The sequence below is a fragment of the Zalophus californianus genome, chromosome 6 (assembly GCF_009762305.2).
Source record: "Zalophus californianus isolate mZalCal1 chromosome 6, mZalCal1.pri.v2, whole genome shotgun sequence".
Classification (NCBI taxonomy): Eukaryota; Metazoa; Chordata; class Mammalia; order Carnivora; family Otariidae; genus Zalophus; species Zalophus californianus.
In genome coordinates this window covers 86,003,404-86,030,755 of record NC_045600.1, presented here as the reverse complement: position 1 = coordinate 86,030,755, position 27,352 = coordinate 86,003,404, and the positions used below count along the sequence as shown (strand labels likewise).

The following is a 27,352-nucleotide window of genomic DNA, read 5'->3' as shown; positions in this document are numbered from 1 at the left end:
CATTAGTCAATTAATAATATAAAAATAGCCTAGTACACACTTGCCTGGAAAAAAATGGAAAAGCTCTCTCATCTGTGCTTCCTGGGAGAACAGAAGAGAGTAAATTTATCCCCTTATTTATCTATTATGCTTGTAATAATGCAATTACAACAGCAAACCCCTCTCCTCCTCCTGTGTTCTACTGTGCTCCTCTAGTCACCCAGTGTCTCACCCAGTGTCTCAGGAATGCCTTCAATGCCTCTATGCTGCGATGGTAGCTCACTCAGACCTGTCATCTTCCAACAATCTATGTTCACATCTCTCCAAGGTAGACTGCAGATGGGAGCAGCTAGTCTACTTTGTAGATTCAAAAAATGAAAGAGAGAAAGAACACTGCCCTCGATATCATGCTCTAAAATAGTGAGTTAGCTAAGAACAAAAATCTGGTTTCCTTAACTTCTTGGCCTGTAGGTAAGATGTTACCACTTTTCACTATTCCATCTCTCTTTAAATCACAAGACTTTTTACAAATCATGGTTAAGTCAGATAAGATTACAAGGTGCAAAAAAATGAATGTCCTAGTGATCAGTAATTTTCAAATTCCTTCCATTTCTAGCAGGGGCTTCATAATATATATCAAATGAAAATGGATAAATTAATAAAAGAATTTGCCACCCCCAAAAATATGAATCAAAATAATGGCTAGTGTTTCATTTCTGTGTTTTAAGAAAGGAATTCAGAATAACAGAGATTGATACTTAAGGAAAAGGTGTCTCAAGTTTTTTCTATTTCTCAAAAGCATAAAATAAGAAGTAACTGATTTGTCAATAGAGTTGTATCCACTTTACAGTCTGAGAAATATATTAATAGCAAAAATATTTAACTCAAAATTCGTTTTAAGAGTTGAGGTTATATTTTTGCAGCTGTCTAATTTACTCAGCAATAAAAACACTGCAAGTCATTTTCAGAAACTGGCAAGCTAGAATATTTAAAAATACAATGTTTTATGACAAAAGTACATATTTTAATTTCTAAATTACAAGATTTATCACAAGAACATATTCTGATTTAAGTATTTTTTAAATTTACCTTTTGTTCCTGCAAAAACTGGTCTGCTAACTTTTTAATATTTTCTTCATGCTGTGCTCTTAACTCCTTGATCTGTTGTCCACACTGAAAACTAAATTACAAAGTCATTCTTTTAGGCTATATTATCTTAGATTGACTTCTCAAAGTTGTCTAGAAGTTGAAAACATATTTATAAAGATAAAGCATTCAGTTAGCAAGAGAGTGGGCACAAAAGGACAAAGAACAGATATAAAAATAGCTCACAGTCAAAATTCTGAGAATATTTGAATCCTTAATAGAGGATAAAGAATACTGATAAAAATAACTAAAATAACAGAAATTAGAAAGATGAAAAATTATTTTTATAAATTGCGTTTATAAAGAAACAATTATCAAAGCCAACTTCAAACACAGAAGAGAAAAAACATAGAAAACCATGAGACCAATATATAGTAACAGATGAGAAAACCTAGAATTATGAGAGTTGATAAGGAGTGGCAGCAGATGATTCATCCAACAGATAGCATTTTCAACACAACAGTAAGAGTTCTAAACCATAAGAATAACAAGAATGGAAGGAACCAATAAATAAGATAGAATGGAGTCATCAAGAAAAAATGTGAAGGAACAGAACAGATAAGGATTGGGAATTTTCACTGGACAAGTGGCCACAGAATACAAATAATACCATTCATGCAAAAAGAAACAAATAGTTACAAAATATACAGAAAAATGTTAACTTTCACCATTAAAAGTACAATTAAACTTCCTATATGTATATATGGTAGTACTTTATTCCTATACTAGCAAAATTAAGTCCGAGTTATAAAGGTCAATGTTGGTAGAGGTATGGGAAAATATTTACATTGTAAATTAGTACAACCATTTCAGAAAGCAATCTTTCATGTATGTGATAAAAGCAACAAAACCAACAAAACATTCTGTCTCAGGAATACTACATTTGAGAATATACACCAGTGAAATAACATAAGAGGGAGAAATCCTTTTTGCATAAAGGTTTTTATAGCTGGTATTCATAAGAGTAAGATAAGGAAAACTCCTACTACAGTCCAGCAACTGGGAGAGATTAAACAAACTTTGGTACATTAACACGCTGGAATAATATATATATTACCTTTGAATATGCTAACTCTCTAATTCTATAGATATATTGAAAATTATTGAATACTATTAGGTTAAAACACATACATATTGATAACCTACAAGAGTAAGAAGCCAGAAATGGATACATGGTGCTTGAAAATATGGTTCATCTTTCTAATTTTGGGTATGTAGACCTAAAAAAAACCTTTCATTATAAAACTAATTAAAGACATAAGAAAAGTTTTTAAAGAGTGATTGCCAGAAAGAGGTTCCCCGACCTCCTCACCAACTGAGTGTAGAGGTGTACGCAAGAGGACTGAAATGCAGAGCAGAAGCAGCAGCTCGCACTCAGTCCCTCAGCTGTTCTGGGAACACCTCTCAGTGTTGGCTTCGTGTTCTGGATGCCCCTCATAGAGAACCACAGATTCTCCTGTTGGTCTTTGCACATCTAATGCAATGAAACTCAGGCCTTGAACAATTTTCTGGCTCACAACAAACTCTTCTACATGGGCAGACTACACATATCTTGTAAAAGATATTTTCATGGCGTTTAACATATCACAATAAAAGAGTGTGGGTCTCAAAGAGGCACAGAAAGACAACAGAAAAGGAATTTAAAAGACCTAAGGAAATGAAAGAAGAAAAGAAAAACAGAAACCAGAAAGGAAGAAATAAATGGTCCAAAAGTTGGACAGATATCCCAGATTCATAGCTATTTGTTGCATATAGCATCTCACCTCTCATATTCTAACCTCTTCACAAGGTAAGTAGTGTTCTTCCTATAGTCCTGAAGCTGGTCTTCTTGTCGAAGAAACTCCTGACGAAGTTCAGCAAGTTGCTCTATCCACACAAGGTAAGAATCAAAGGAATAAAGTTTACTCATTCTAATACTTTTTATCAAGAAGTTATGGGATTTTTAAAATTTATATACACTTCTCAATTTCTTTACTCAAACTCTCAGGCAGTTAAATTATATAATTAGTACCACATTTAATTGCCTTTTATAACCCATGGGCAATAAAAAATTTTTTTAAGATTTATCTATTTATTTGAGGTGGGGAAAGGGAAGTGAGCAGGGGGGGGGGCAAAGAGAGAGGGAGAGAATCTCAGGCAGACTCTGCACTGAGAAGGAGCCCAACGGGGGGCTCCATCTCATGACCCTGAGATCATGACCTGAGCCAAAACCAAGAGTCGGAGGGTTAACAGACTGAGCCACCCAGGCGCCCCAGCAATGAAATTTATTTTAAAAACAAGATAGCCTTGGGACACCTGAGTGGCTCAGTTGGTTGGGCTTCCAACTCTTGGTTTCAGCTCAGGTCATGACCTCATGGGTTGTGGAATCATGCCTCACACTGGGCTCCAAATTCAGCGGGGAGTTGGCTTGGGATTCCCTCTCTCCCTCTGACCCTCCCCCTGCTTGCGTGCACACGTTTTCTCTCTTTCTCTCTCTCTCTCAAATAAATTAAAAAAAAAAAAGACAGCCTCAGTGGCTTTGACATCAATCAGAAATATTTAAAAATTATACATTTTTTCATATTATGTAGGTAATATACTAACTGTGGAAACAGTACCAAAAAAAGACAAAAGACAAAAACCAAAAAACCCTACTTAACTCTTTAAACCTATCTGCTTTATAAAAGGGGAGTGGGGAATATTTTTTAGAGGTGTTGGCTATGGATAAAGAATTCAAGGTTTCTTTTTCATTTTAATAACATTTGACTCCCAAGTTAAGTGCCAATCACTTTGGATCTCATTTCTAGTTCTGCTGCTAAAGCTAGGACCACATATACTATAATTATATTTTCAAAGCTCATAACTTCTGGACAAGAGCTTGAAGTTTTAGTTGTAATGAACAACATGAAGTTCCAAGCTGAAGAGTAGATTAAAAGTGGGGCCAGATGCACCTTTTTCCCCCCCGAGAGGGAGAGGGCGGGGAGGGGTAGAGAGAGAGAGGGAAAGAGAATCTTAAGTAGGCTCCATGCCCAATGCAGAGCAGGAGCCAGGGCCAGGCTTGATCTCACAACTCTGAGATCATGACCCGAGTAAAATCAAGAGTTGGAAGCTTAACCAACTGAGCCACACAGGCGCCCCAGATGCTCTTTTGTTCACATTTAATCCACAATCACCCACCCCACATTTTCTAGAGTTGCTCCCTCATCACATGACCCTACAAATAAAAGAAATTCGGCCAGAGAAGAGAAACATCAGTTTCTGAAAAAGAAGATTTAAAAAATTAGCTAACAGCTTTAGCAGTAAGCAAAAGTAGTAGTTAAGAAAGTCTTAATTTTTATAAATGGCAACAGAGGTTTTTTCTGCATAAGTAACGTTTCTTAAGACTAAATATATCTAGGGGCACCTGGGTGGCTCAGTCGTTAAGCGTCTGCCTTTGGCTTAGGTCATGGTCCCGGGATCGAGTCCCACATTGGGCTCCCTGCTCAGTGGGAAGCTTGCTTCTCTGTCTCCCACTCCCTCTGCTTGTGTTCCCTCTCTAGCTGTGTCTCTCTCTGTCAAATAAATAAATAAAATCTTAGAAAAAAAAAAGAATTACTTAAAAAAAAAGACTAAATATATCTAACCATAATATACCAATATTATAACATCTACTTTTCATGGAAGGCTTCTAAAATCAGTCTTATTACTTTAAGGGCACTCCAAAAATGCTTGGGATATAAGCTTTCAAAAAGCAGAGGTAAAATATATTTATAATGTAATTATATACATGTAAAGAACTGGATTAAAATAAAAATATATCAAAGTGCTACCAGTGATTATGTTTAGCGGTGGGATTCTGAGCATATTTTTTTCTCTACTTTCTAAATTTTATTGTGGAATCATAACTGTGACAATGACAACAAATAAACATTTTAAGGTCAGATGAACATTTGCTGAAGTGTATAAATAGAACATTTAACAATGTGCGTATCAATAGTTATTGTATAGTATAATAGGTGTAAAAAGTTAATGATTCACATAAAATGTTTGTAGTTGATAATCATGTTTACATATTCAAGCCACATATTTTTATTTAAAAAATTTTTAAGCTATAACACTGTATAAATTTAAGATGTACAACATGTTGATTTAATTCACTTCCCTACTGTGAATGACTTCCACTGAAGCACTAGCTAACACCTCCATTGTCTCACATAATCACCATTTCTTTTTGTGGTGAGAACGTTTAAGATCTACTCTCTTAGCAATTTTCAAGTACCTAATAGAGTACTGTTAACTATAATCACTGTGTTGTTTATTAGATCCCCCAAACTTACTCATTTTATAACTGAGAGTCTGTACACTTTGACCAATATCTCCTCATTCTCCCCATCCTACTCCCAACCCCTGGTAACCACCATTCCATTCTGTTTCTGTAAGTTTAGTCAAGCCACATCTTAAATTTCTTCTTACTCTATTAATTCTCCAATATGTAAACATGGTTGATCTCCACAGTTTTTCATCTATGACATCTACCTCAGACAAAAATAGCAAATCTGACACCAAGTATCCCTGAATAACACATTACTTGATCCCTGGCCCCATCTCCTAAGATATAGAGGACTAGAGGTAGCAGAAACTCTGGCCTCAGCTATGGCTGTTGATTCTACAGAGACAATGAGATCTCAGCAAGAGGCAGTGTCAAAAAGCCTTGTAGCCTACAGATATTTAGCCAGTTCAGTGAACCTGTATTCAGGCAGGAAAGGTTCTAGAACTGAAAAGTTACCGCAATTAAAAAAAAAAAGCACCAGCAAGCAGCTACTAGAGAATGTACCTCAACTGGTGGTCTGTAGGCTTCTTCTTCCCACATCATAAAATAACTGAAGTAGTTAAGTCTATCTTCAGAATGAACCTGAGGCTTAGTATGATTTCAAGATTTGGGATGGCTTCTCCTCCTTCCCACAAAGGTTTTCACTAATAACATTTGAAATTCCTTTATCAAGAAGTAGTTTTAGGGGCATCTGGGTGGCTCAGTCGTTAAGCTTCTAACTTCGGCTCAGGTCACATCCCAGGGTCCTGGGATCGAGCCCCACAAGGAAAGTTTAGAGTTTATTCCTGCTCTGCGGGAAGCCTGCTTCTCCCTCTCCCACTCCCCCTGCTTGTGTTCCCTCTCTCTCTGTATCTCTTTCTGTCAAATAAGTAAATAAAATCTTAAAAAAAAAAGTAGTTTTATTTCTAAATGGAGACAAAAGGCTTAAAATACAATTGACAAGGAAAAATAAAACATCAGTATGAGTGAGTTCCAGTCCATGTAAAATATCAGATTCTTTCCTGTTTAAATATAGGGAAAGGATTATAAAGCAGGGAGCTCATTGGTGCTTTGAGTGAGTCAACACAAAGACCTGAAAAGGGGAAAAGTAAATAGATCAGAGAGCAAAACTAAAGACAAAATTTTCCTATATCTCAATTTTACCTTCAACTAATGTGTTTTCTTTCTTTCTTTTTTATTTTTTTTAAATGTCTTTATTCTACCTTCTTTCTTGTAGTGTATTTTACTTTTAAAATAGGCTCCACACCCAACATAGGGCTCAAACTCACGACCCCAAGATCGAAAGTTGCATGCTCTACCCAACTGAGCCAGCCAGGCACCCGTGTTTTATTTTGAACCCAAAGATACTCTGTCTACTGTGGCTACTCCAGGTCACCACAGCAAGATTCTCAGAGTAACTTAACATGAGATCAGGTCCACAGCTGATTGTGCAGAACGTTCTACTTCTGGCAGTAACACCAAGGTATATTACAGAAAGGCATGGCCATGCTCCTTCAATTTAACTTCAAAAGATTAAGGATGTAGTTAAAAAATGGGTTGCCTAGGACCAACATTTAAAGCAAAAAAAAAAAAAAATTACTTCTAGAAAATTTTTATTTCAAATTTCCTTTCAGTAATATGCATAAAAATAAGGTGAGCTATTCAAGATAAACTGGTGTATACTAGAATGTTATTTTGTTATCTCAGGGATTAAAAACCAACTCTTATTCCTTTCATTTCCAAAAAAATATTAACTACCACAATGTTTTTTAAAAGAGTCTTAGTGTGTATGAATTCCATTATATCCAGTATTAATTTCAATGAAAATAGTCCAATTTGGATTTTATAGTTGATTTGAAGTTTGTTTCAGTAGAAATATTTCCTAAAGTGCAAAAGTCCATTTGAAAAGATATCCAATCTTGAGTCCAAGCTTCAGTAAGTGCACTAAACCAAAAGTTGTACAGTTATGAGTTCAAATCAAAGCCTTTTTTACCGAAGATTATCATAAAAAATTTCCAAATATCTCAAGATCTACTTCAATGCACACAATACAATAAAGATTTTTACTCAGTAACATAGGCTGTCATTTTCTTTGGCATAGACTAGCAGAAGCCACTGGACTTCTTATTCAACTAATCTATGATTACTTAATAGAAATATACTTTGATGACAAGCAGAAACATTTGTAAAAATAGCAAGCAGGAAGCAGCACTGACAGAGTGACATCTTCTGTGTCATCCTAATGTACTCCTATGAGTCACAAAGAGTAGAATATGGACACAAATGCAACAAAAACAGATGTGGCCACCAGGAAGTAAATTTCTAAGAGAAAGTCAAAGCTGTTCTAAATCATAGACAGTAAAAAATTAATAATTTCTATTTTCAAGTTACAACACACACACACAAAAATAATGGTTTTGCTAGGTGAAGAGCAAAACTTCAATAAATTACAAAGCTAGCTCAGGTTGGCTTCTTCAAGAGGATAATAAATATGTATCATCTAATTCTACCTAAAGAGGGTTAAAATGATTATAGAATAAAGATATATTTATGAAATTACAAAGCATTTATTACCCACATACAAAAACTTAAGAGTCACTGTTGCAAAGTTTTAAAATAATACAGTGTTGTAATTAAAGGGTGGGAGGGAGAAGGGGGGTGCTCTTCAGACCCCAAATTCCAAAGGCTGGTGATAGTGTGAAGTAATGTAAGGAAAGTATAGAGTTTATTCTCCTTAACTATTATTATTTTTTATAAAAGCTTTTGTCATCTATTACTTCATCTAAGGAGGGGGGAACATATATCTCTTGGTTTCTTTCTGGCTTCAAGTTTTCTTTCTGTTCTAAGTTTCCATTCCCAGTGTATCTAAAACATTAAGCATGGAGGACCTGTCCAAAGTTTCCCTAGACCTGAATGGATTATTTTAGCAATTGGACACAGTACAGAGGGATTATCCCTTACCTTTTCCCTAGAAATTTGATAGCTTCTGAAGCTACAGCTCAATTTTCTTTGATGCGTCTTTTAACATTTCATTGCATGAAATCAGTCTACCACACAAGATTTAAATGCAAATTTTAACTTGCATTTATTATATATGTATATAAAGCAACATTACAATTTTTTATTCTATCTTAAAAGGACAACCATCTTGCCATCAGAGGAGCTTTGTTCAAAAATTTTTATTTCATTTAGCTAACTATTTGATTCTTGAGGATTTTAGACATTTAGTTACCTTTATTTATCTTTAATCTGTAATTAAGTTTCTTACCCTTTAAATGATGTATATCTGCCATCTGATACGATATGTTGCTCTGCAGTTTAACCTGAAAAAAAATTAAGTTTCATTTTACTACAGAATTTGCAGTTTACTCATATTTCCTTTTGCTCATATTTACTTTGAGCTTGATCATAAACGCAAAAGAAAAATCCTTAACTTATACAAACCTGCCCCTTTCCAAAAAGAATTAGAGATAAATTCTGATTTTGTAATACTCATTTTAAATTTGCAAAAGAATATTCATTTTACTTAATATATAATCTAATAACTTTCAAACATTTAAAAGTTTGAGTTAAATATTGCTTAATGAGATCTTTTTTCAAAATCTTACCAGAAGAGACCTCTTACTAACTCTATATTAAGAAAAGAATTAATTGTTTGAGTCAGTTAATGGCAAATCAAAAGTAACTGATGCTTATTAAGCTCCCATAGGATGAGAGATACTACACAGGACCTGTTGTTGTGGTCACTGCCCTTCAAGAGCCAGCATACAAGAACAATAATAACTTAGAAGTATACCAAAATATGACTCAAATTAAGGCTTAGCACTTAATTTAAAACTTTTTTTTTTTTAAAGTAAGCTCTACACCCAACATGGGGCTCCAACTCACAACCCTGAGATCAAGAGTTGCAAACTCCACTGACTGAGCAGCCAGGCACCCCAGGCTTAGCACTTAATTTAAAAATTAAAGTAAGGCCTTGGAAAGCTAGGATTCATCCACAAAGAACTACTGTACCAGTTCTTGCTTCAAGAGGTTTCACCCAGTTGTTAAATGCAACTAAAACATCGCTACAAACAGGTTCTCTTGTCAACCTCAAGAGTAACTTTACTTTGAAAGCATAGACAGATCATATTGAACAGAAGCAGCACCATGAGTACCAAACTGATCATGATAAATACCTCCTCAATCTCTGAAGAGAAAGTCTTAAAATTCTTAGTTTGAAATAATTATAGATTTGTAAAAAATTGAAAAGATAGCACAGAAGTCCCATGTACCCTTCACACAATTCCCCCAGTAGGTACATCCTATATAACTTTGTAATAACATCTAAACCAGGAATCTGACATTGGTACAACATGTAAGTATAATTCTATGTCATTTTGTCATATGTATAGATTCATATAACCACCACCAAAACCAAGATACAGAATTATCTATCATCACAAAGATGTCCCTCATACTGTCCTTTATAGTCAAATCTATCCTCCTTCCTCACACCATTTCTAATTCCTTGTAACTATTAATTTGTCCTCCATCTCTGCAACTTTGTCATTCAAGCATGTTATATAAACGGAATCATATAACATGTGACCTTTTAAGATGTTTTTACTCAGCATAACACATAGTTGTTGCATATATCAATAGTCCATTCCTTTTTATTGCTGGGTAGTATTCCATGATATGAATGTACTACCATTTGTTTAAAGCATTCAACTATTGTGTAACATTTTTGTGGTTTCTACTTTTTAGCTATTACAAATACAGGGGCTATGAAAAATTATGTTCAGATTTTTACATGAATGTTAACTTTCATTTCTCTGAGATAAATGTCCTAGAGTGAGGCTGTTCCTTTTCAAAAGTGGCCACGCCACTTTCATTTACATTTAAAAAAAGTTACCACACAGGTACTGGATGGGAGAATAGAAAACAATTGGAAAACATGAGAGCAGCCTCAAGGAATCAGTAGGCAAAGCAGCACCTAAAGCAGTATAATTACTGTAGGAATTCAGAGATGATTCTTAGCTGATGTGATCAGGGAAAACTTTATGGAAGGGATTTTATCTGAATTAGGCATTGAAGGCTAGGTAAAATTGTAAATCGGTAGAAAAGGACATTTTAGATAGAGGGTACGGTGTAAGAAAAGTTAGAGAGGCAAGAAAGACATGAGGCACATATGAAGACCTGATCAAAATACTGTTTGGTTATAGCACATAATACAGGGCAAAAAACAATGGGAAAGAAGGTTTGAGAAAAAGTCCATGGAGTGCCCTTCAGCCCTAAGAAGAATCTACTCTTCAAACAGAGAGCCAATAACTTTCAAATTTCATATGAAAGTTTATCCATAACAAATAACTAATGAAAGCATACCTGTTCTAGTTGAAGCAGGAGTGGGAATCTAGGGGTCCTGCTTCCTTTTCCCCTAGAATCCTGGTGGCTTTGAAGAATGAAGTTTAAAATATGAATTAGATATTCAGTCATAAAAAGGAATGAAGTACTGGTACATGCTACAGTATGGATGAGCCTTGAAAACATTATATATGGTAAGTAAAAAAAGCCAGTCACAAAAGGACATAGGGTTTCTTCTTGTGGTGATGAAAATGTTCTGGAATTAGTGGTGATGGCTGCATAGTACTGTGAATACACTAAAAACCAAACTGAACTGAAAAAAAAAACTGAACTGTACACCTTAAAAGGTTAAGTTTTATGATAATATGAATAATATCTCAAATTTTTAATGCAAAAAAATAGAAATGAAAATGCCAGTGGTATTACAGGGACCGGATATGAAACTGGGGATAGAATAATGGACAAACTCCAGGCACTCAAGGAGTTTATTATTTAGGAGAGGCAGTCAAGTAACTAGTCAATTATAATACAGTAAAATAAATGCTATTATTAGGTCCTACAGGTATGACAGGAGAACTTAGTAGAAGCACTTAAATCCTTAAGAGGATGAAATGCCTTAGGGAAGTGAGGGGTGGCTTCTGGAGATGATAGCTAAAATATGTCCAGTAGGAAAAGTAGTGTTTTGCCAGGTGGAAGTAGGCAGAGGGTAAGGAGGAAAGATATTCAAGGTATGTGTCAAAACTTAGAAGTTAAAAATACTACACATTTCAAAAACTTCAAGCAGTTCCAAGCAGCTGGAACAGAGAGAAAGAAGTGGCAAGAAATATGGATAGAAAGGTAAGCAAGGTCCACATTATGAAGGGTCTTGCCAAAAAATGTGGATACGTTCCAACGGCTATGGTCAACCTTTAAAGGACTTCAAGCAAGGTTAAGAGATCCAATTGGCAACCTGGCTTCAGTGTGGTGAGTGGACCAGAGGGACAAGACGAGAGAGAGGGAGACCGGGTAGGACAACAGGAGACTACTGTTGCATTTCAGGTGAGAAAATGGTCTAAGCCAGGGGTGGGCACACTATGGGCCTGTGAGCCAAATCTGGCCTGCTTCCTGTTTGGTAGGGATGACAAACTAAGGATGGTTTATACATTTTTAAATGGTTGGGAAATTAAAAGAAGAGTAATATTTTGTGAATTAAATAAAATGCAAATTTCAGTGTCTATAAATAAAGTTTTATGGGAAACGGCCACACCCATTCATTTACATGTCGTCTCTGCCTGTTATGGAACTACAGTGATTGTGACAAAGACCATATGGTCTGCAAAGCCTAACATATTTACAATATGCCAACCTCTGATCTAAACTAATAGAATGAGAACAGAGAAATAAATATATTTGGGAAATATGAAAGAGGAAGAATGAATAATCTTGCTGACTGAGTAGATACAGGGGTAAAAGAAGAAACATCAAAGATGATGGTTAGATTTCTAAAGTAGGAAACTAGATGAGTAAGGTTGCAGTACTACTCCCCAATAGGGAAGCAGGAAAAAGAGACTTGGGGTGGGATGGAGAAGTGGGGGGATGATTTTTTCAGATTCGAATCTGTTGAATATGAGGCACTTGTTACACACCCAAGAAGAGATCTGGAAGAGGTCTGGAGCTTGGGCACCGATGAATTGAGATTCATTAGCATATGAATGACAATTAAAGCCAAGGGAATGAGATCACTGATGGAAAGCTGCAAAGGCAGCAGGAGAAACTGACACCAATTGCTATGTGATCAGTTGACCACTAAGAACTGCTCTCCAATCATTTGTAATTAGTCTACGTTACATTCTTTCCCACTTCCTTTATTTTCATGATCCAATTTTTTTTTTTTGCATTTTTTGCCCCTCCAAAGAACATAACCATCTTTTTTCTTGTTTTCAACAAGTTAGCATTACTTTGTTTTTTATCTATTTTTATGATGTTATTCCAACTTCTCTACACTCTATTTTAAACTTGCTTTTTAAATTGCTAGAGATGCTGTTCTTGAATGCTAGGCTGTTAGTGGCCTCAGCTTCCATGAACTGTCTCTTTTGTATCCTTATAGTCTTAGGAAATTTTTTAATGGAGGAAGGGAAATTCAATCTACAGACCACAAAAATAGTACAGGATTATATGAGCAGTACTGCTTTACTCTTATCACTTTAATTTTTTCTTCAATCTTCTTTATTGAGAATGGAGATGCTGATCCCAATGGCTCATATATAAAGTCCTCACATTTCAAAAGCTGCTCTGGAACAATATATTTTACATGGTATTACAGAGAAAATCATAGCTTGTCTAAATAAAAGCCTTTTCTTAACCCAGCATAATGAATTTATTTTCCACCCCATTCCTTTGCCATGTAAGAATTTTTCAGTTAGCTTCTCAGACCCCCCCCCCCTTATAGCATTCCCTTGGCATCTCATGTTCTCTATTATTCCTGTCAATCTTTCCCACAGGAGTCTCACAATAATCTTATATTTAGTGTTTAGTATTATTGGCAAGTACCAGTTCCCAATTTCTCTCACTTCCTATTAACACTAGTTTCATTGTGCAAGTTATCTCACCTTCCATATGCCTTTGAACAGAGGTGCCAAGGATTTGCTCAAAGATCTCACAGAGCCCAGCTGGTAGATCATTAAACCCAGAAGTTCTCTTCCCTCTACAACAATTTTACTATATTGCTCACTTTCAGAATCTAGATGTCTGCTACTAAACTATCTGTTCATCTTTTTGACATCGCAGTATCACAGGCATCTGATCCCTCTTCTCTCCATATATACACCTCACCGCCCCCCTCCAATTCTTATCTAGCTCCTAAAATGGTTTCATAAAGAATCCTTCTCTAATATTCAATGTTATCCTTTCAAGGAAATCTGAATGTGTTTTTAGCTATCATGACACTCCTTTGTATTCTGGCAAAATCTAAGAATATAAAGCAATGACTTAATTTTGGCTTTAATCTTACGTTTTCTACCATTTTGAGTCTGTTTATGAAGACTTTACCCATTTGGTTTCTGATTTTTTTTATTTGCACTAATTTCTTCAACTTTATTTTCCTTTCCTTTTAAGCTTTTCATTAATCATTTCTGCATAGAGATAGGTCTCTTTAGTTCTTTAACTCCTTTGGCTTTAACCCTTCCTCTGAGAGCCTTCAATTCCTTTAATACTTCCACCATCTCATCACCTTCAAAAGGAAGCTTGCCTTACCTTCCGATTATTCCTCCTCATAATTTTAATTTTCTTGTGTTCTAACATGAATTTGCTTATCTTCTAAATGACTCTGCCAAAACTTCCCAGTTGTTTGGAAACTAATTTGAGTTCTCACTATTTCATGATTGGAAAAAAGATATTTCATTTTACCATAAAAACTCTGTTGGAACTGGCAATGCTATAGGAATACTTTTTTTTCTAAGTATATTCCAGACAGGTAACAGTACATAAACTCTAAGAAGTATTATTTAATCCTTATTTTATGAAAGGATTCTTACTGTCCAGCTTTACATGTCCCTTTTGGTCACTTTCAGACTTTTGCCAAAATACCCTTTTTACAATATGCAAGAAAGATATCAAATAATTTCTCTTTCAAATTTCTTTGGGGATGAGGGGTGTGTGTTAGATAGACAGACACGCACACACACAGACGCACATGTGCACACAAACGTAGCCCCATCCCTTTGCCTAATTTACATCTATGGTCAGATAGATTCCAACCCACATTCCAACATATCCTTCAAAAACCTTCACAATGCTCAAAATGCCTTGCCTGACTCAAGTCTACTGGGAAGAGCCTCATATTCAGTCCTGTCAAAAACAAAACATTCTTTTATCACACACAGTCCTATTTCCAGTAAGAATGTCACCTTGTTTCTCTTCTACTCCCAAGGTTTATCAGAAATGAGAATTTCATGAGAACAGGCACTGTGTCTCTCACTCATCACTGTGTATCCATCTCAGTAAACATTTGCTGAATGACTCCCTAGATTCTCATGCTCCATACTCTTTGTACTACATATTTTTCTACCTTAAATTGTATTTTATTCATATTTGTATAATTCTAATTATCCTTCAAGACTTCTTCTAAACCCCCTCATTTATTTCCCCTTGTTATCAACTTCATTGCCTTAGGCTTTACTTTCCCTCTCCCCTTCTGCAATGCTTGTTTCTCTAGGATTTGGAGTCCATCTATAATTGGCTGATTATCCATGCTGTCTTTGACCTTTTCCATGTTAATCTCTTAAAATGTGTTTCCTATCATTCCTGAGACCTTTTTCCTCTCTTCCAAGACGCATGTTCTTTATCTCTTTCTTTAGTAACAATTACCTTCTCCTGATATTTTCCTATAGCATTTCTTGCTCATCCCCAGCTATTTCATCTAATTTCCTCTAATCTTTTTCCTTCAATCCCTAAAACTTAATCTTTATATTTTTACCACCTCTTTCTGAAGCTCTTTTCATGCTTTCCCCATCCCACATGGCTACTTTGAATTAATTTTGGCAGCTGTTACCAGCTCAGTTGCTCTGCTTCTCTTTTCATTCTGGGACCTTGAAAATGGCTCAGCTGTGCATGCTTCACTTTCATTATGACCTGTTCTTGGGCAATCAGCACAACTTTGACCAGTGATCCCAAAGGTTATATATAATTGGCTTTTTACAGATGTCATTTCTGGCTCCTTTTTCTCCACATCAGAAACATTTTTCCTTATTATATCTCACACTCAGATGATTTTTAGAGACAATTCTATCTTCTGTAATATTAACTGCTAAACCTGGATCATGCTCAGAATCACCTAGGGAGCTCTAAGAAAAACATATTCTTGCCTCCTCCACCCCACTCCGGTGTGATTTAGTAGTCTGGGGATGGGCCCAGAAATCTTTTTTTAAAAGTTCAAGTGATTCTGATAATCAGCCAGGTTTAGTGGTTACTCATGTCTGGCTGGCACCTATACCAGCTGGATCAAAATGGGATATTAATACTAACTGATGGGTATTAAATGTTTTTTTTTAATGTTTATTTTGTGTTAGGTCTTGTCCTAAGTGTTTTACAAGTATCACTGCATTTAATTCCATCCTATGATGTGGGTTTTACATTTTACAGATGAGGAAACTGTACTCTATTTCATATGCCTACAGTAGATTCTGGATATTCTCCCAAGCAGTCCTACACAAGAGTCTGTGCTCATGACACTGTGCGTATACTAGGTCAGGTAGGTAATTAAACTTCTTGGGGCACCTGGGTGGCTCAGTCATTAAGTGTCTGCCTTAGGCTCAGGTCATGATCCCAGTGTCCTGGGATCAAGTCCCACACCAGGCTCCTTGCTCAGCAAGGGAGCCTGCTTCTCCCTCTTCCTCTGCCCCTGCTCATATGCTCTCTCTCTCTCTCACACAGATAAATAAAATCTTAAAAAAAAAAAAGGAAACTATGAACTATAACACTTAATGATGAATAGAGGCAAAGCCAGCAAAGAAGACTAAGAAGAACTGAGAGAAGAAAAACAAGAGAGTCTGGTGTCATGGAAGCCAAGAGCACAGAAAGCTGGGTGAAAAGAGGCTGAGATATCAGAGTAAAAGAGAAAATCCAAATGTGAACCAAGGCAATTCTCTTTCCAAGAAATGTAACTGGTAAAGGAAGAAAAGATGCAAGCATTTTTTAAGTGCTGAGGAGCAAGTAGAGACAGGTTGAACATAAGAAGGAGACTGGGTTAATAATAGTACAAGGTCTTTGAAAGGTGGAGAAAATTAGATCCAGAAAACAGGTACAGAGGCTGGTCCTGGGGAAAGTAGGAACTTTTTTTTTATTCCAACAAGGAGGGAAGACATATGGTTAGAGAAGTAGGTATGCCTACAGATTTGGTAATAAAAATTATATTAGGGGTCGCCTGGGTGGCTCAGTCATTAAGCATCTGCCTTCAGCTCAGGTCATGATCCCAGGGTCCTGCGAACGAGCCCCGCATCGGGCTCCCTGCTCAGCGGGGGGCCTGCTTCTCCCTCCCACTCCCCCTGCTTGTGTTCCTACTCTCACTATCTCTCTCTCTGTCAAATAAATAAATAAAATCATTTAAAAAATTGTATTAGTTCATGTCCAATTCTTGGTCAAAAGGGAGACAAGATCACCTGTTGGGCTGGAGGAAGAGGAAGAGGAATGTAAATGGGGGAAAGGCAGTGGGGAAGGCTTGAGGAGGGGAGAAGTTTGAAAGCTGTTGGAATAGATATGTTGTCTAGAGAACTGTAATTTGTAAGGACTGTTGAAAACCCAGTTGGGGCAGCTGATCATAAATTTCTACAAGTACCAGTCTGGTTACATGCTTTTCTCCAGCTATGCTTGAAATAGACATGTAAAAGAGAGAATAATGACAAGAAACTAAACTGAAACAACAGACCATGGAATCTTAGCTGGACAGGTAGTAAAGAATGAACAGGGCTGCTGGAAAGGAAGGAAATGATAAGCGGTTCAGGTGAAGTTGAAAAACAAGTATAATCCATTCAGCAGTTCCAATGTCTTTTTTTTTTTTTAAGATTTTATTTATCTGACAGAGAGACAGCGAAAGAGGGAACATAAGCAGGGGAAGTGGGAGAGGGAGAAGCAGGCTTCCCGCCGAGCAGGGAGCCTGATGCGGGGCTGGATCCCAGGACCCTGGGATCATGACCTGAGCCGATGGCAGAGGCTTAATGACTGACCCACCCAGGTGCCCCCTAATGTCTTTTTTTAAAAAAGATTTTATTTATTCACCCATTTGGGGGGGGGGGGGGGTAGTGCACGTGCAAGCGGAGGGAGGGGCAGAGGGGGAGGGAGATGAAGAGGGAAAAAATTCCAAGCAGACTCGGTGCTGAGTGTGGAGCCCAATGATGGGCCCGATCTCACAACTGGGAGATCATGACCTAAGCCAAAACCAAGAGTCAGACACTCAACCAACTGAGCCACCCAGGTACCCCCTAATTTCTTTTTGATATATTCTCCCAAGAATATACAAGTCTGAAGTTCACAAACTTTAATTTTTTTTTAAGTAAACTCTACATGTAATGTGGGGCTCAAACTCACAACCCCAAGATCAAGAGTTGCACACTTTACTTACTGAGCCAGCCAGGTGCTCCTGAAGTTCACAAACTTTAAATTTCCAGAATGTGAAATCCTAGGTCAGGTTTATGTTAGAATGAATTAATAATCAAGGCCTTTAGTTATCATTAGTTGTTGGCAAATATTTCTAGTTCTCATCCTAGGCACTAGATCGTCCCTCCTGATTTCTTTGAAGTTGGGCTGAGGGAGGGGCAATGAAATATGAGCAAAACGACATGAATCACTTCCAGATATTAGAAATTATAAGAAGCACAATTCACCACTGTTTCATTCTACCATAGCAACCAATGTTTCAGATGGGGGCTGCTCAGTCTGCCTAGTTCCTAGAATGGGGAAGATGTAGAGCAGTGCTTTCCGTCAACCCACGAAGAGCATGTTGAGTGAGTGATAATTTTTTTAAGATTTATTTATTTATTTTGAGAGAGTGAGAGAAAATGTGCACCAGTGGGGGGGAGGGGCAGAGGGAGAGAATCTTTCAAGCAGACTCCCTGCTGATGGAGGAGCCCCAAGCAGGGTTCAATCCCACAACCCATGAGATCACAACCTGAGCCGAAACCAAGAGTCAGATGCTTAACCAGCTGATTTAAGTAGGCTCCACCCCCAATGTGGAGCTAGAACTCATAACCCTGAGACTGAACTGCATGCTCTACCAGTTGAGCCAGCCAGGTGTCCCGAGTCAGTGATAAATTTTAAGCCACATAAGACGGTACGGATGGAGGACTATGAAGGAGAAAGGAGAGGAGAGAAGAGGTCTGTAGGGAAAGAAAGGCAGACTTTGAAATTATGAGAGTAAGAGTCTCCTCCCCATCTGCCATTTCCAGTTCATAAAGCATTTCCACTTACACATCTCACTAATCCTTAAAACTTGAAATGTAAAAAATCAAAATAGTTTCTCCACAAATTAGCAGCCCTTCTCAGCTTCTCCACTACCTTCAATCTTTTGGTTCTCCTTCCTCTTCCCTCTCTTCATCTTATTAACCAGCCCATTAATGCCTAGAACTGCATTCACACTCCACACAAGCTTTCACCAAGTCCAGCCAATTCTTTGGCAATTTCTCTCAGATCTGACCCTTAACTCTTCCTATGTTCATGGCACCCACCTTGATCTACAAGGACTATTTTCATCTAGCTGCACTAGAAGAGAAGGTCTGTAAGAGCAGAGATCTTATTCATTTGGTCACCCCTTATTCCCTGGCACAATGCAGTCACTCAACATTATGACTGAAAAAATAAATGAAGAAATCTAATCTATCACTAGTCTTTTTCCCATTTTTATCTATTTCCAAATGGTAGTGACAAAAATCGTGGTAAAAACTTGTTTTCCATAAAAATCTTTCTTCTAGTCAAAATCCAATAATAGAATACTATTACCCATAGTGTAGAATCTAAAACTCTTCTACCAAGCACTTAATGCCTTCCATAAGGTGTGCACCACTTTATCCAGTTATCAGAAATGGTCTCCTTGACATAGTCAAGCTAGTTTTAACCATCTCTAATTTAAACTACTTTTTCCGATGTCCATGGCTCATCAGAATGCCGTTTCCTTTCCTTTTTACCACTATAAAATAAAAACCAAGACTTAAGTTGATTCTACACTATCAGGATGTTAATTTCTATAGCTAAGAATTTCATTATATTGACTATTCCCCATCCTTCCAACACGTTCCCAATTTTTCATGCTATTAGGCCCTAGTCACACCTTCCACTTCCAGATCCCCTCCAAGCCACCTCTTACCAAGACTACCCACCACTGATGTCAAATCCCCTTTTAGGTCTTAAGCGTGCATTTAATTTCTTCCTATGTTAATTCATTTCAGCATATATTTATTGAGTAGCTATTTCATGCAAGTCATTGTTCTAAGCACTGTGGATACAGCAAATCACAACAACAGACAAAAATCCCTGCTCTTGCTAGAAGATTACAATATTTAATATGTAATATTTATTACAATAAGAAGTCATACGATAGCATAGAAACTGGTAAGTGCTGTGGAGAAAATACATTAGAGATGGAAAAGAGGGGAAGGCCTAAACAAAAAGGTGTCATTTAAACAAAAACTTTTAAGAATGAGAGTACCATGAAGCCACCTGGGGAAAGGGGGTCCTGGGCAGAGGGTACAGCCAGTGTAAAAGCACCATCACAAGAGAATGACTGATACTTCAAGGAACTGATCAAAACAGCCAGTGTGGTGTGAATGAAGTGAGCAACAAAAAGGGTAGTAAGAGATGAGGTCTGAGAACTGTGAGGGAAGCAGATGGTCTAGGGCCTGTGGACCACTGGAAAGACTTGGACTTTTTATGCAATTGAGATGGAAGCCACTGGAGCGTCTTAGGCAAATAAGGAATATAACCTAGTTGGCATTTTAACAGTGCTGTGTTGAAAACAGATTAAAGCAGGAGCAAGGACAGAAGAAAGGAATCTAGCTAAGCTATCATCAATAATTTAGGCAAGAGATGGTGATAATTTAGACCAGAATGGCAGTAAAGGAGGTAGAGAGAAGTGTCTGGATCCTCAGTTTATTGGGGAGCTAAGCCAACAAGATCTGCTGATAAATTGGATGTGTGGCTGAGAAAGAAAGTGTCAAGCATTCCAGAGCTTCTGGCCTGAGAAACTGACAGGAAGGAGTTGCCATTAACTGAGCTAGGAAAGACTGTGAATAGAAGTTTTGGGGTAGGGGAAAGATCAGGGGTTTGGCTTTGGACTGATTAAGTTCCAAAACCATATTTGCCATCCAAGAGGAGACGATGAGTAGAGAATTAAATATCAAGGCTGGAATTTAATAGAACAGTCTGGGTTAAAGATATAAATTTGGAAATCATCAGTGTATAGATGGTATTTAAAGACGTGGCAGGGTGAGCTCTCTAAGGGACTGTGTGTAGATAAAGAAGAGGTTCAAGGACTAAGCCTTGGAGTATTCTATTTGAGGAGGAACCAGAAAAACAGAATGAGAAGGAATGACTAGCTGGAAAGAAAGCAATATTTCCTGTAAGCCAAAATGAAGAACATGTTTCAAGGAAGAAGAGGAAGTAATCAACTATATCAAATGCTGCTCATAGGTGAAGTAAGATGATGACTAGGAATTGACAACTGGATTTTAGCCAATACTCAAATACTGAACCCCAGTTGGTATGGTGAGGGCAAAAGCCTGATTAGAGTGAATTTAAGGGAATGTGTTTAAGTTGTTTTCAAAATAAGCTACCAGACTTGCTTCCAACAATAATCCTTCTACCTAGCAGAAAGCCAAAACAGTTTCAGCCTCACTTTCTGTGAAAGTTATCTCAACTGATCATACTCATTACTTTCAAATAAAGAACTGATGGTACTAGAGTTCAGCCCTTAGTTTTCTGATACTAATTCCCCAGAAGTCATTGTACTAGAAAGCTCACTTTAGTTTTCAGCACCTTGAGTAATATGTCCAGATTTTCTAAAGGTTCCAATTTAATACAATTTTCTTCTATTAATGAAGGGGATTCCTTATACGTGCAATTAAACATTTAATTTCATTCCACTATATTAATTTTATATTAATTTTTTTTCTCAAATCAAGAAAAATCTTTCAGCCAGGGGCTGGGGAAGGGAAAAAGGAGAGCTTTGTTCAATGGGTACAGAGTTTCCATTTTGAAGATGAAAAGTTCTAGAGATCTGTTGCACCAACAATATGCATATTGGCGGGGCGCCTGGGTGGCCAGTCGTTAAGCGTCCTCCTTTGGCTCAGGGTCCTGGGATCAAGCTCCATATCAGGCTCCCTGATTCTCCCTCTCCCACTCCCCTTGCTTATGTTCCTGCTCTCGCTATCTCTCTTTCTGTCAAAAAAATAAAATCTTAAAAAAAAAAGCATAATGCTAACATTACTGTACACTTAACAATGGTTAAGATGGTCAATTTTATGTTATGAAGTTTTTCACCAGAGTTTTTTTAAAAAATTATTTTTCAGACATGATGTCCTGGATTTTCAATTTGGAAAATATGGACACTACGCTGTTAATTCAAATCTCTACTTGAAGGCATTCCAGGCACTGTTAACAACATTTGAGAAGTAAATGTTTTTTGTTTTGGGGGAGATGTACCATTTAAAGAAGTAAAACTTGTTAAGAAACTTTTCCCACTAAGCTTTAAAATAGTTTCCTCCTTTCTTCCAGTTAAGGTAAAAGATACCATATGGCATTAGGTGAGCAGCTATCAGAATGGGTCATTAATAAGTAGAATGTGTATAAGCACAAAACCACCTTGCAGAATTAGGTATGGAAAGTTTACATCGATATTTTTAGTCATATGCTTTCAGGTCTTTTTAGATGGTTCTCTATTAACTGCCATTTCATTCCTTGATTTCAGTTGTTCTTTGTATCTTTATTAAACCTCCCTCATGTGATCAATACTGAACAAAGTGTTGCACATAAGGAAAGACAGTGATTATGGAGAACCCAATAACATAGTGCTTAAAAGAATGGCTCTAAGGTCAAGCTGCCTGGGTCTGAATTCTGAATTTATAACTTATTATTTCCTTGGCTTATTAACTTCTCTGTGCTTCTGTTTCCTCATCTGTAACATGAGAATATTATCTGCCTCACAGGACTGAAATAAACAAATAGTGTTTACAACACTGCCTGGCACATAATAACTATTTAATAAATGTTAGCTAGTAGAATATCTTCTTTGCTGTTCCCAGTACCTAGCATGGTGGTCCCTCAAATTTAGCCTTTTTGGCCAAAAAAACTGGAAATTTCAAAGAATTTCCTAGCATATTACTTTATTCCTAATTCCTTTTTTGTTGGCTCGGAGCTATTTACTCTATAAATAAGTACATTTTGGATTATTTTCTCCTAAATGCTTCCATTGAAGCTTCAACTTTTTTCCCAACTCACAGTTAATGATCTTGCTGTTAATGACCCCCTTCAAGAGTGCCACCTGTACACTGTGAACTTTCTCTAAGTCATTCATTAAAAATGTTAAACATTACAAGTCCCAAAACTAATCTCTTGTTTCCCACTGGTTTTATTATAATTCTCCAGCTGAGAAAGTAACCATGGTATATTAAAAAAAACTATGGCATCAGGAATCAGAAGACCTAACGTTTTAGACCCAACATCAGGTACTAGAGACGAGAGGCAAATAACATTTAAAAGCTTTAGTTTTCCGGGGGGCCTGGGTGATCCAGTGGTTAAGCGTCTGCCTTCAGCTCAGGTCATGATCCCAGGGTCCTGGGATTACTTCTCCCTCTCCCTCTGCCTGCCACTCCCCCTGCTTGTGCTCTCTCTCTGTCAAATAAATAAAATCTTAAAAAAGAAAAAAAAAGAGTTGGACACTTAACCAACTGGGCCACCCAAGCACCCCTAAAATAATAAATTTTATGTTAAGTATATTTTACCACCACAACAAAAAAATAATGATAATAAAGAGTGTGACCCTAAATAGCTTTATCTCCAGCCACAAATTCCCTTCCTTCTCACCACCTTACATGCCACTCTCCTATTAAACTGCCTGACCCGTACAACAGACTTTCAATCTTTCCCGGCTTCATTTATGTATATTTGGCCTTACCCTTTTCTAAGTTTGGTGAATTACTCTTCATCCATTAGGATTCATCTTCAGTGAATCCTTTCTTTCTTGACTTCCTGAAGCAGTTAATCAATTATTCCTTTGTACTCTCAAATCCCTTTGTAAATAGTTCTACTGTAGCATTTAATCATGCATTATGGATTATTTCTCAATGTGTATTTCTTCCATTACATTAAGTTCCTTAAGGACAAGTATGAAGCTTACCATCTTTCTATGCCTAGCACCTAGCACATGGTAGATCCTCAACTTTCCCAAATAAATGATTTATGCATATGACATGCTTTGAAAAAATCAGAAAGCACTATGTCAGGAAAAGGACTTATTTCACTTTACTCTTTGTGAATTTATTTCAAGTTAGCTTCCAGTTTACAAAACAAATCCCTGAAGATATGGCAACATATAACAATTTTTTTTCATTACACTCCCACTAAATTAATCTCAAGGTTTTCTTCTGTTTAGATGCTAAATTGAACCAGAAAAATATTTTTGGGTTTTTACATGAACAAAATACTAATCTAAATGTTCTAGCATACATTTCAAAGAAAAGATACATTCTATCTAGAAAGAAAATGAATTAATAACAAGTTAGTTTTACAACAGAATATTTTGATAATGCCTTCCAGAAAAGTAGTGTAATCTGTTACATGGATATCTATGGTAGCCCTAGCACATATTTATGCACACTTAAGAGCCAGCGCAAACTACTGAATCAATCATCAAATATCTCCTTATTTAAGTATTAAACACATAGGTTTTCTAGATTTTTATAGTCAAGAAATTCACAATATAAAGTTGGAAGATACAGGAAAAAAAGATGAAAAAAAAAAGACATGCAGTATAAACATGCAGACAGATATGGTCATTCATTCAACAATTATTTATAACTGGGAATAAGCCAGATACTCTAAACAAAGCAGATGAAGAGAAATGGACCCTGCCGTCAAGAAGCTTAAACACTTATTAAGTAATGTTATGCCAGGAACTGTGCAAATACAAAGATGAATAGAACATACAGCCATGCCTGGCTTACAATCTAGATATGGAGAGACAATTATAAATAAATAAATACGGCAATTAACACTGACAACTCCTTCTCAAACTCTTTTCCCTTGGCCTCCATGACACCACAGAATCTGGGGCTTTTTCTTCCTTTTTGTCTACTCTTTCTCAATCATTTAAACCTGCTCCTCCTCTACTAAACCCTTATCTGTTGCAAAGTTCTATACTACATATGCATGTCCCTCTACCACCTATCATTCCTATGACTTCAACAACCATAACAGATTTAAATCTGTCCCTAGCCCATCCTTTCTGCTGAGTTCCAGAAGTGTATTTCCAATACCTACTTGATATTTCATAGATTCCTCAAACTCAACCTACCTAAATTTGTACTTTTCTCAAACTAACTTCTAATCTAAGGTTCCTACCTCAGGTCACAGCACCACCATCAGCTGGGCTGCACAAACCAATATCAAGGGATTCATCTTTGAATCCCCATCACACATCAAATGTATTATAAAATCTTAATTCTATTTCTATATCTATGCCTTAATGACCCAGTATTTCTCCATTAAGTTGTTACTGGCATTTGAAGCAGGACAGTTCCTCATTGTTGGGATTCTCTCCTGCAATACAGAACATCTACCATTCCTAACTTCATGTCTAAATGCCATTAATGCGGGCGCCTGGGTGGCTCAGTTGGTTAAGCGACTGCCTTCAGCTCAGGTCATGATCCTGAAGTCCCTGGATCGAGTCCCGCATCGGGCTCCCTGCTCGACAGGGAGTCTGCTTCTCCCTTGACCCTCCTCCCTCTCATGTGCTCTCTCTCTCTCGTTCTCTCTCTCTCTCAAATAAATAAATAAAGTCTTTAAAAAATAAAATAAAATAAATGCCATTAATGCTCCCCTGTCATTAGTACTAACAAAAATGCTCCCTGAGGCTAGTATTGACCAGGTTAAGAATTGCATTATGCTTAGTTGAAGACTCCATTATCTCTTACCTGTACTACTAAAAAAATTTTAAATAAAAACCTTATAATTATTTTCCTTACATCTATTTTTTTCTTCCCTCCAATCAATTCTCTAGTCTGCAGCCAGAATAAATGTTTTAAGCTTAATCTGATCAAGTAATTCCTCTACTCAAAACCCTCAATGTTTCTGGTCTTAGGAGAAAGCATTTAGTCTTTCGCCATTAAATATAATGTTAGCTGTGGGGCTTTGATAGATATCCCTTATGAATTTGAGGAAGTTTCCTTCCTTCCTATTTTGCTTAGACTTTCTATCATAAATGGATATTAAATTTTGTCAAATGCATTTTCTCCAAGGATATCCAATCTCACCAATTCTATCTAACATTGTATTGGAGGTCTTAGCCATTGCAATAAGGCGAGGAAAAATAAAATAAAAATCATGCAACTGGAAATGGGGGAGGGGCGCCTGGGTGGCTCAGCTGGTTAAGCATCCATCTCTTGATTTCAGCTCAGGTCATGATCTCAGGATTGTGAGATCAAGCACTGGGTCAGGCTCCAAATGTGGAGTCTGCTTAAGAATCTCTCTCTCAGTGTTCTGCTGAGCGAAATAAGTCAATCAGAGAAAGACATGTATCATATGACCTCACTGATATGAGGAATTATTAATCTCAGGAAACAAACTGAGGGTTGCTGGAGTGGTGGGGGGGTGGGAGGGATGGGGCAGCTGGATGATAGACATTGGGGAGGGTATGCGCTATGGTGAGCGCTGAATTGTGCAAGACTGTTGAATCACAGATCTGTACCTCTGAAACAAATAATACATTATATGCTAAAAAAAAAAAGATAGTAGGAGGGAAGAATGAAGGGGGGAAATCTGAGGGGGAGACGAACCATGAGAGACGATGGACTCTGAAAAACAAACTGAGGGTTCTAGAGGGGAGGGGGGTGGGAGGATGGGTTAGCCTGGTGATGGGTATTAAAGAGGGTACATTCTGCATGGAGCACTGGGTGTTATACACAAATAATGAATCATGGAACAGTACATCAAAAACTAATGACATAATGTGTGGTAATTAACATAACAATAATAAAAAAATAAAATAAAATAAAAAAAGAATCTCTCTTGGAGCGCCTGGGTGGCTCAGTCAGTTGGGCGGCTGCCTTCAGCTCAGGTCATGATCCCAGGGTCCTGGGATCAAGCCCCATGTTGCGCTCCCTGCTCAGCGAGAGCCTGTTTCTTGCTCTCCCCTCCCTGCCTGTGTTCTCTCTCACTATCTCTGTCACTATCTGCCTCTCTCTCTCAAATAAATAAATAAAATCTTAAAAAAAAAGATTCAATCCCTCTCCCTGTCCCTCCCCTTCCCCCTTTCTAAAAAAAAAAAAAAGGAAAGGGGGAAAAGGTTGTCTTTATTTGCAGATGACATGATAATACACATAAAGAATTCTAAGCAGTCTACCAAAAAAAGCTACTTTTATTTGCAGATGACATGATAATACACATAAAGAATTCTAAGCAGTCTACCAAAAAAAGCTACTATTAATGAGTATTGTGGCTTTTTTTGTAGGTTCCTTAGAATTCCTTAGATTCCATTAATACTAGAACTAATGAGCTCTAGTGCAGGGAAATAATCAATACACAAAAATTAATAACATTTCTATGCAAAGAACAAGTAGAAAACTGAATAAGAGATATAATTCCATTTTTGATAGCATCAAGTACATAAAATACTTAGAAATAAATGTAGTAAAATATGTGGGAGTGCTAAATACTGAAAATTATAAAATGTTGCTGCAAGAATTTAAAGAAGGCTAAAAAATAGAGAAAATAAAGAAACACCACATACATGGATTGAAATATTCAATATTGCTAAGATTCAATTCACTCCAAATTGATTTCTAAATTTACTATAGGTTGAATGTGTCCCCAGAAAGATATGTTGAAGTCCTAACTCCCCAGTACCTGTGAATGATCCTTAGAAACAGAATCGTTGCA

General features: G+C 37.0%; 1 protein-coding gene across 6 annotated transcripts in view; it reads right to left on the bottom strand.

The window, feature by feature from the left end:
• The window catches only part of GOLM2 (golgi membrane protein 2), a 126,229-nt gene that overhangs the window by 79,905 nt on the left and 18,972 nt on the right, over positions 1-27,352 (bottom strand). For all 6 annotated transcript variants that reach the window (XR_003515639.2, XR_003515640.2, XM_027569590.2 and 3 more), the window contains exons 2-4: positions 8,661-8,715; positions 2,889-2,991; positions 1,069-1,159 (exon numbers count right to left, since the gene is read on the bottom strand). Coding sequence is in view for 4 of the 6 variants with exons in the window: in XM_027569590.2 (XP_027425391.1) it covers positions 1,069-1,159; positions 2,889-2,991; positions 8,661-8,715 (249 nt within the window). In the remaining 2 variants the exon portion in view is untranslated. The remainder of the gene's footprint in view (positions 1-1,068; positions 1,160-2,888; positions 2,992-8,660; positions 8,716-27,352) is intronic.